Below are 10,726 nucleotides of genomic sequence, written 5' to 3'. Positions count from 1 at the left end.
TTGTTCATTTGAGGCTTAAACATTAAAAGCAGTGCATTTAAAAGATCATTCGGTCTTTGTCTCGTCGCTGCCACCCATCAACGAAACAGCACGTCAGCTGATGGTGGGAAATTACTGCAACAGACAAAGGAAGTTGTGTCTCACATAACATAACGGTTGCCCCTTTTGAAATGATTGCAGTTCGATTTCTGCATGTTTCAACATCAAAAGCGTCACAGTGTGAGCACAGCTGCTGTCAGAGCAGGACCAGTTTCAATCTGCTTCTTTCTGTGCCAGGATGGCTCTCCTCCAGGGTGTCCTCTCTCAGGTCCTCAGCTGGAAGGCCGTCTGTCTGGTCCTGAATGTGGTTGGTGCAGGGCTGGTTGCCGTGGCTGCGGTTTGGACTTTAAAGCTGCTGGTTCGTCACGCCTGGTTCACTCGCCGGCTGTCCTGCTTCAAAAAGCCACAGACACACTCGTGGCTGGTCGGACACCTGGGTCAGGTAGGGCAAGTTAACGACAGCCGTTCTCCAGAGAAAGCTTCTGTTGTTCTACCTTTAAAATAGCACAACGATGTTCGGGTCGAGTCATTGTTCCATGCTGGAATATTTCTCTTGTGCCAAACATCTGCAGGCTGGGAGTCAGCCAGGATTTTGGTTTATCCACCGTCTATAAATGTCATCTTCCTGACACCTTTTTCACTCATGCAACCCTAAATCATCACACTCCCACCTCTGTGCTTCACTGTGGGAGTCCTGAACAGGTTCACATCGAAAATGCTTGAACAAATGTTTCATAGTTTGTAGGGATGCACTATATATCGGCAACCACATCGGTATCGGTCCGATGAACAAATTTAGCCGATGATTGTCTAACGTTAGCGCCTTCGTCTCTACGTTTGATGTTGCTGCTGTTTCACAGATGTTTTTACTTAAATGGTCCTGGACTTAAATATGTTAAAATATGTTTATTACATAATAAGGAAGACTATGTGGTCTAATGTGGGCTTCTTTTGAATAGTCTTTACATTCTCACAGTGCTTAGGGTGTGAACAAAAACTAAATATCGACATCGGTAATATATCAGAAATCTTAATGTCGATATTGGCCAGAAATGTTAACGTCGTGCCTCACTAATAGTTTCATCTAATCAAAGAACGTGCTCCCAGTATTCATCAGGCTTCTCTTCATGTACTTCAGCAAAGTTTAATCTTGTTGTTTTGTCCCACAGAGCAACCAAGGGCTTTGTCTTGAACCTCGTCCACAGAGGTCACAGAAACTCTGATTTCTATTCAGAACCTTTGTGGCAAGTTGTTCTAATATTGCACCGTCTGTATGTAATTTTAGAAGAACAACTGTTACGCCCAGCCTAAGGGTTCCTGAACGCAACGGTCCCAAGCAGCCACACCACAACAGTTTCACAGAGAAAATTATTTTTTTATTCAGAATAAAAATGTGATGCTGAAACAAAGGTGATGATTGACTTAAAATAAAGAGTGAGCTCCACCGAAAACAACAACCACAACGACACTAAACTACGGGACTTACCCATCAAACTAAAAGTATCTAAAGTAAACATAAAGTCTGGCCTCCCTGTTTAATTTAAACAGGAGAAAAAGAGTTTAAATAAAAAGGTAGCAGCTCGCTCTATCCATACAAAACTATTTTCTATAAGAACGCTGAATCTGTGCGCCGGTGAAGGATGGCCCCGCCCATCTGACGCTCTCTGCACACCGGCGAAGTCCTACTTCCGTGTTTAATACCGGAACTTCCGTTAATCAGCCAATCAGGTCGTCGCTACGGCGCAGCATCATTTACATACTTAATAGGAACATATCACAGTAACAAACGACCTTCACAGCGTTGATTAGCGGCACTATGGCTCTTCCTCCTGATCACTGCTGCACCTACTTTTGACTGATATTTAGGGTTCACAGATCTTCCTGCATCATTGTTTGCCTCACAATTAGATTTACCATTTTCTTTTTGTTATTAAAGTTTTTATTGAATTTTTGTCATAATAATAATAAAAAACAAACAGAACAACACAGACTAAACATGACAGCAAAACTACCACAAATATAAATTGAAACCAAATCCAGGTGTACAATGTACAAATTTAAAACCGAAATATAACACAATATGTCTAACTCCTTAAATAAGATCTAAACACTTCCCAGACTAGATTTTCTATTTTCCAGCCCTGGTACAGACCCTAAAACACAAAGTCCTGGTGCTCATTTTACAGCTGTGTTCGTGCTGTTTATGTTCTGACCTATGATGAAGTGCTCTACTTGTCTACTTAGATGTACTGCAATTACTGGGAGATATACGAGTCATTTGGCATTGAAATAATATTGCACAACCCTTTTCTGTTGTGTCCAGTAACATGCCAGAAAATTTTACCAGTGAATTTCTCAGTCATACAGGATGTGCACTCTGTTGCAAAACATTCTTATTAAATTTCCTCTTTGGCTCAAAGGGCTGCAGGGGAATTCAGCGGCTCTTTGCAAGGAATGCATAATGACCAAGTTTTGTTTTGGGTTAAAACAAACTCACAGTTATTTGTGCCTTAGATGCAGAGCACCGAAGAAGGCCTCCTGCAGGTGGACGACTTGGTGCGGCGGTACAAACACTCCTGCTGCTGGTTCATCGGTCCTTTCTACCACCTGGTCAGACTCTTCCACCCCGACTACGTCAAACCGCTGCTCATGGCACCCGGTAGGGCAAAATCACACAGTGAGGCAACCTCGCTATAAAAGCTACGTCTTAATGTTCTTTTCTCCTCCATTACATCCTTTATGACTTCAAGCCAGCATCACAGTGAAAGACGAGCTCATCTACGACCACCTGCGTCCGTGGCTGGGTGAGTCAAAATGAATCAAAGTGATGTTTTCTATGAAGTGACAGCGATTACAACTTCACTTTTGTTTCTGTTCCAGGACAAAGTCTGTTGATAAGCAACGGAGAGGAGTGGTCTCGCAAGAGGCGACTGCTGACTCCTGCTTTTCATTTTGATATTCTGAAGAACTATGTCGCCAAGTTTAACTCCTCAACCAACACCATGCACGTAAGACAGAAACATACAAACACCTCAGTCTGACCTTCAGTGTCTGCAGCAACAAACACTGGCTGCCAAACTACAACCTACTGTGAGGATCTATAACTAATTAAATGCTCAAATGTGTAGCATGATTTATCACACACAGTTTTAATCCAAGAGGTGTATTGTATGGAAAAGACCTTACATGTACAGTCATCCTCCAATATATTCATCTCCTTCCATTAAAGAAAAGACTAAATTCACAATCAAATAACTAGAAACTGAAAAAAGAAATAATAAATAAAAATTTGCAAAATTATAATTTAGTGAAATATGACATTGCTTTTGAATTGTGGTTGAAAAGAATAATTTAAAAAAAAAATCTGTTAAATCAGAGCACTTTGCTGACGAGCAGTGAAATCAAAATACCTGTCAACAGGTGCAGAAGTCCGACTGAGAGTTACAGAAAACACCTGATGGCAGTGATTGACTCAAAGGGTTGTTCAACAAAATATTAGTTTACGGGTCCCATCAGGCTTGTTTGCTTGTTTTGTTTAAAAATATTTCTGTTGAACCACAATTCAAAAGCAACGTCATGATTTTCATTAAATTTTTATTTACAAGTTTTGTCAATTTCAACTTATTCCAGTCATTTTTTTCCTTCTTTAATGGGAGGGTATGAATACATTTGAGGACGACTGCATATCGTCTCCATTTGCCATCTGTTTTTCAGGATAAGTGGCGCCGCCTGGTGGCAGAAGGCCGGACGACTCTCGAGATGTTTGACCACATCACCCTGATGACGTTGGACAGTTTGTTGAAATGCGCCTTCAGCCACAACAGCAACTGTCAGGAGTGAGGACGCCCACTTTTAGCTGACGTGTCTCCATCTCTGCTGTAAATCTACGTATGTTTTCATGAAAGCTCTCCCTCCAGGTCGACCAGTGAGTACGTGTCGGCCATCGTGCAGCTCAGTGACCTGATAATAGATCGGCGGCAGAACATTTTACACCACTGGGACTGGATTTACTGGAGAACACAGCAGGGGAAACAGTTCAAACAAGCACTGAGCATTGTGCACAGGTAGTGTTTGGTTACCTATGTGGATATCCTACAGAGTAGCACATAGTAAAATTTAATGTTTAGATGTGACGTATGGTAAATCTATTCCCTGTGTGGTTTGCAGATTCACCAGGGAGGTGGTTCAGAAGCGCCGAGCCCTCATCGACCAGACAGAAACGCAACCTGACCGCACCACAGCACCACAGAGGAAGAAAGATTTTGTGGACATCATTCTGCTGTCAGAGGTAGAACAGACGAAGGAATGTAATTAAACTGTAATAAAAGCTGCTTAACGGGTGAGAATTAAAGACAGCTATGGAGGAACAGTTTGCATTGCTTTAAAAGTACCGTAACGTAATCCTGCATTACTCTGAAACATTCTTGTGTGCTTTATGCAGGATGAAGATGGACGAGGCCTGTCAGACGAGGAGATACAGGCTGAGGCCAACACCTTCATGTTCGCAGGTGAGATGTGGCTGTTAATAAACAGCAGCCTCTGTTTTTAAGTACAGGATAACGGTCTCTCCTCAAAAGGTGTTCTACTGGATTCTAGTCAGGCGACACCAGGTCATGCTCTTCTTTAGAAAGTCTTGTGTAATTCTGACAGCGAGCTTTGGATAGTTAACATGCAGGAATGTTCTTCTGCCAAGCCAGTATTCTCATGGTGCTATCTATAAAAGTAGGGTCCATAAAAGAAGGTCGCTGGTTCGCATCCCGGTGAGGATCTTTCTGCGTGGAGTCTCCATGTTCTCCTCATGCAGTGTGGGTTCTCTCCGGGTTCTTCATCCCACAAGGTCCAGAAACATGTTGAGGTTAATTGGTGATTCTAAATTGTCCGTAGTTGTGAATGTAGGAGTGTGCTTGGTTGCACAAGCAGAACAAATCAGAGCCGGGCCGGGGGCGGGGCAAAAGACCAGGCCCTTTAAACCCAAATAATAAAGCTCATGATGACATCATTTTACAACATACACAAGCTTCAGCACCACGGAGAGCGGCCATGTCATTCTGAAGTCCATCAGACGGACATGAAGTAGAACCAAGAGAACAACAACAACATGAGGCTACATGGTCACTGATGATAAAACAACACAAACTCAGAGCAGTTCAGCACCACGGATAGCGGTTATTCTAGAAGCTAAGCGGCTGGGCTGCTACAATTTACAACCACCAACAGTTTACAACTAACTCACACATTGTGTGTAGTCATTGTTAGAACTGCTACCTGGACTTAACCTGGCTCCCTCGCTGTGCTGGCAGTTCTGGTGGGCCTGAATCGCTGCCAACAAAAAAAGTCCAGTTCATGTCCAGGACGATGAACAAAACATGTGTCCAGTTTCTGTAATCTGGCTTTTCCTGCTCTCTCTGTTCCCTTTCTTTTCGCTTTGATATGAAGCTCCACTCATGTTAACTTAACGTAAAAATGCTCGACCGAGTTCACAACCTGTTGACAAGCGACTGATGAAGAAGTTGGTGGACGGTTGGTGACGAGTTTTACCCAGAATACACTTGGAGACAATATCAACTTATAAATTTGCGCATCATGAAGTTTAATGTGAGCTAAAATAAAGCAATTCATGCAGGACAACATTTTATTTCATATTTTACACCTACTGCGTCACTAAAGTCTGGTAATTTTTTTAGCAACCATGACTCTGTCCTGACTGGGCCAACCAGTATAACCCCTGTAGAAAGATGTTTGGTATTAAGCAGACTGTGCCTGTACTCTGGACTGCTCTAGATGTAACTCATGGGAGGGCCTGCTAACTCCTGCTACCCTGAGCCACCTCCATTAAAGCTGACCTCTTATTCCTCCAAATTTTTTTCCTCACACACTGTCTATCGCGGTAGATGTTATGAACCGTCCTTCACATTGTCTGAGCTGACACAGAAACTCTGATTTCCACCAACAAACCCTGTGCCAAGTCTGACCCACTTGCCCTTCTGTTTTTTTTTGTAAAAGTAGTGCAGTCAGTCAGTCTGTGGTGTTATTTTTGGCCACTGCAGCTCTGATTAGCAGCACTGTGACTCATTCTGGACTTCCTGATTACTTCAAATGGTTGGTCAGCAATCTTTTCCATCTTTGTGATGCTTCGCCGTTAGATTTTTCAGTTCCTCTGTTCATATTTATTCTATGTGGAGCCGTGACACAGACATGCAGATAGTTCAAAAACTGAGAAGGTTCTGCTTTTCACAGCTCGTTCAGAAATCACAGGTTTTCTAACGTGTGTGTGTGTCAGTGACCACAAGTTTATTTACCTTTGTTGCATTAAGTTTCTACTTTGGGGCCAGTATTTTAAATCTAATCTTTCTAAAATTGTGGGGTTTTTTTTAATTGTTCATACGAGGAAACTCCCTATTTGTCAACTTAAAAACACTGCAGTTACTGAGAGGGGATATAATTCTGAATATTTTTGCCATATAAGTGACATAAAACTCACTTCTGCTCATCCAGATTGATCCATATTTTGTTCAAAGTACTTCATTGTTCTTCCATGTCTGTAGGTGCACTGTTGCTTTGACACTTTAAAATCAAACCATCCCTTTACTCCCTGCAGGTCATGACACGACAGCCAGTGCGATCTGCTGGACGCTCTACAATTTAGCCCGACACGCACACTACCAGGAACAATGCAGGCAGGAAGTGATGGACCTGATGCAGGGACGGGACAGAGACGCAATAGAGTGGTCAGAAAACACACACCGAATCAGCCAATGGTCATGTGACTGTGATTACATCAGAAGCATTTACATGTACATCTCTGAATCCAAAGGGAGGATTTGTCCAACCTTCCCTTCACCACCATGTGCATCCGGGAGAGCCTGAGACTCCACTCTCCTGTGCAGGCCGTCACCAGGAGGTACACCCAGGACATGGCGCTGCCAGGGGGTCGCACAGTCCCACAGGGTGAGCTGAAGGCTTTAAATGCTGTGTCTTGGCATTGCAGCAAATCACACACAGTGCTCCCTTTGTGAAACAGTAGTGAAGATGGTTCCAGTGTGCCGGCAGAAAACATAGAACAGGTTCTCGTCAAGTTAACTCATCTGTTCCAGTTTAGTCAATGTAAATATATGGCTTTTGCTCATTTTTACTTAACTGGACCTAAAATGTCTACATTTTAGCAAAAAAATCAAACATAAGTTTTTATATCTTGAGGTATTTTGACCTAAAAATGTTTAGTTGAATGATTCAAGCGTCATGAACTCACACAGAACAGAGTGACTGGACACAAATGCTCGACACAGAAGAGGTTCAGGCAAAAAGGAAGGTTTATTACCGTACGCAGAAGGTCAGTCAAATCAGGCAGAGGTATCCAAAAATCAAGAGGCAAAAGGCAAGGTCCAAAAACAGAGGCAAGGTCGTGACAAACAGACTGTGACTACGACTTGGAAGAACGCCGGTATGAAGACTGAGAAAGTGCGACGAACTGGCAACGAGACAGTGAGACACACAGGGTGATATACACGAGGTAATGAGGGGAGACGGGACACAGGTGCGGGGAGGTAATCAGGGAACAGGTGAGACGAGACAGGTGCAGGAAGTAAAGCTGAGACAGAAACAACTAGTGAAGTGACTTCAAAATAAAACAGGAAAGACATAAAACGTGCACACAAAACAGAAATTTGACAGACACGACATCAAGAGCTGAGAGTTCACTCTGCTGATTAAAATAAGTTTAACCTCTTAAGACCTGACTTCTTGTTTGATATGCATTTTTTATTAGAATAAAATCAAAATAAAAAATGCAAATAAAAACAAAAATATAAATAAAATAAAATAATATGTATTTAAAAATAAATATATATTTTAAGGTAACAATAATAATTTAATAATATTAAATAATAATAAAACATAAAAATAATAAATAGAAAGAATATATATATAAAGATTTTTAAAATATTTTTTTTCAAGCAACAATAATAAAATAATAATAACAAAATAAAAACAATTTAAAAAAACAATTTTAAAAACACTACTGTGGTAATATCACCCAAAATGTGATGTCCATGTATGTGTACCAGGTCTTAAAGAGGTTAAAGTAATAAAAGTCGCCTCTAAGCAGACTTGACAGATTGTCTTTGTACCGACTGAATCTATTTTTCAGGCTGTAAGCTCTCAAAGTTAAAGAAACGGAGAAAAAACTTTCTTACAAACTGTCCGTGTCTCTGTAACTACCTGATTTAATTCAATATCTTGAGTTTATTAAACTTGTTTTCTCCAGTTAATTTAATTTGGTTCAGTTCAGTTGTTTTAGTTTTAAACTTTCACAACTCAAGTGATGAATTTGAAGTAATTAATCATCTGAAGTGCCGTTAATTCACATTTTTAAAGCAGCAGGAATGAACTGAATGAACGCTGAATGAATTGAGGAAGTGAAACCAGTGTATTATCGTAACCTTGTCTTGACTCCAAATACTTCTTTTTTCCCTGTAAACCCTCGTCAGGTGCAATCTGTCTGGTCAGCATTTATGGGACACACCACAACCCTGCCGCCTGGACAAACCCACACGTAAGCACTTTATAAAATGATCTTAACAAAATAAAAGATTACATCTGATTCTTTTGAACACACTGGAGTAACATGCAGCAACCAAACACTTGATGAGGGTGTGGATTCACTGCATGTCACTGGTTAAACAGCTCAAAACGTTGCTAAATTTACCCTTTTTTTAAAATGGCAGCAGTAGAAATTAGTTTCAAAATGTTTATTCTTTTGCTCAGTCTACTTTTAATTTCACTTTGGTGCAAGTCTGCCATGTCTAACCTGTGTGATTTACTCCCTCACCAGGAGTTTAATCCTCTGCGTTTTGACCCGACCAGCACACGGAGCCGTGCCTCTCACGCCTTCATCCCCTTCTCCTCAGGCCCCAGGTTCAGTTCTGTCACGTAGCGTTAAGCCAAATAAGATCAGACACAACTGGGAACGTAGAGAAACTAACCCGCGTCTGTTCGCAGGAACTGCATCGGCCAGAAGTTTGCCCTGGCCGAGCTGCGGGTTGTCGTGGCGTTGACCCTCCTCAGGTTCCGTCTGACCCCGGCGGCGAACCCCGAGCTCGGCGGCAGCTCCGGGGGAGTTCGCCGTCTGCCCCAGCTCGTCCTGCGTGCAGAGGGAGGCCTGTGGCTGCAGCTGGAGCCTCTGAACCCGGCCGATACCACGGAACCATTGGGCGAATGATCCATCAAGATGTCACCTGATTTATGATACAACACATAAAACACAGAGGGATTGTTCTCATTGTCAATTAATGTGTGGATTATAAGTGTACAAAATATTTGAGAGTGCAGAACGACCGTTAGTCACAGCTTGTTATAAATGATGTCAATGTTAATTCAAATGCTGGAGGTGTGTTTTGATTATCTATGAATCTAATAGTGTCGATAAAATGAATGCAGGACTTTAGCATTGGCTGGAAAACACAATATGGTGAAAATGAGCTGCTTGGAGGAGGTCTGCGCTCTCCCAGTGCTTTTCTTCTTCTTTAAGTAATAGCAGTAGTCATAGATATGTGTAATAAATCCCAGATGTCTCGGCTAATGGAATCGCAAATCTGCAGTGGTTACTGGCTTCTAATATAACTAAGAACACAAACATATGCATTCAATGATAAGAAAAAAATGACTTCAGAAGTGTATATGCTCAGGATTAAAAGTCTCTCTCCGTCTTTATGGTCTTTAAATGCAAAAAACTGTTTTTAGTCACCACACCGTTTGTTGTGCTGGAGCTGTGGCATCGTGTTTGGAATAAAGGGCACAAACTCGCCCGTCCCAGTGGAGTTAAACTCGGCCATAAGCAAATCATTTGCTGTAATTCTGTCAGTTCAAACTGTGAATGCTCTGCAGCACCGACCACATCAATAGCAAATGGGTTTGTAAAAAGGTCAAACCCAAATCTCTGGGTCTAAAAGTTGGCAAATCTCCAAAGTTTTGTTGTTCAAATATTGTGACAAATGAAGAAATGAATGATAAATGAATGAATGACTCCTGCCATTGCAGAGTGCTGCCTCCAAAGCATTCTGACAGTCGAATGTTTACAGTCTATCACCATGGTGACAGGGTCAGAGTCAAAAAACAGGTCAGTTGCTCCTCATTTCTGCCAAAGACCAGCAAGTTGGCCAGAAACTCTGCGTCAGTGCTCAATAATTTCTCTGATACGAGGGCACACCACAGACATCGTGCCCAGTATCAGAGAACGATGGCTTCAATGTGCAGACCACAACAGGCCTGGCACACTGGAGGAGTTTGGTCTCAAGGACTTACTGGAATGGCAGGAAACAAAAAAAGACAAGAAAGCCAGAGGAGCCACAACATGGGTGCCCGCAGACGATGGAACACCGGCCCTCAAGGAAAGAGACATTTTACTCAGAGCCAAAGACACGGCAATGCAAGGCCCACTCGGGACAACAGACAAGTGTCCCGAGTTGTTCAGTACAGCAGACCCTCAAATGCAACGGGACAAAGCAGCACTCTTTGTGCCGGGGTTGCTCCAAGGACCAAGAGAGGTGACTTCTGCTGCTACTGCAACTGCCAGAGCAACAGGGCCAACTCCAACCGGTGGGAAAGGTCGAGGCCACAGTGGGACCACAGGGGCAAAACCCACCACCACCAGAGACGCCCCCTGAACGGTTACGGTTCAAGTGGATATTTG

At 42.4% G+C, this 10,726-nt stretch overlaps 1 protein-coding gene across 1 annotated transcript; it reads left to right on the top strand.

Moving 5' to 3' along the window:
* Positions 1-218: 218 nt before the first annotated feature.
* Positions 219-10,056, top strand: cyp4f3 (cytochrome P450, family 4, subfamily F, polypeptide 3). Its single transcript, XM_008304482.1, is given in 15 exon segments — positions 219-481; positions 2,554-2,698; positions 2,790-2,843; positions 2,920-3,047; positions 3,754-3,875; positions 3,957-4,103; positions 4,207-4,327; positions 4,481-4,547; positions 6,638-6,767; positions 6,854-6,987; positions 8,526-8,590; positions 8,870-8,952; positions 9,037-9,068; positions 9,071-9,190; positions 9,193-10,056. Coding segments are annotated over 15 exon segments (1,581 nt in total). The 5' UTR covers positions 219-277; the 3' UTR covers positions 9,222-10,056.
* Positions 10,057-10,726: the final 670 nt, after the last annotated feature.

The sequence above is a fragment of the Stegastes partitus genome, unplaced genomic scaffold (assembly GCF_000690725.1).
Source record: "Stegastes partitus isolate 25-593 unplaced genomic scaffold, Stegastes_partitus-1.0.2 Scaffold2239, whole genome shotgun sequence".
NCBI classification, from domain to species: Eukaryota; Metazoa; Chordata; class Actinopteri; family Pomacentridae; genus Stegastes; species Stegastes partitus.
The sequence above is the reverse complement of the archived record's forward strand: the minus strand, read 5'-3'. Positions and strand labels throughout refer to the sequence as shown.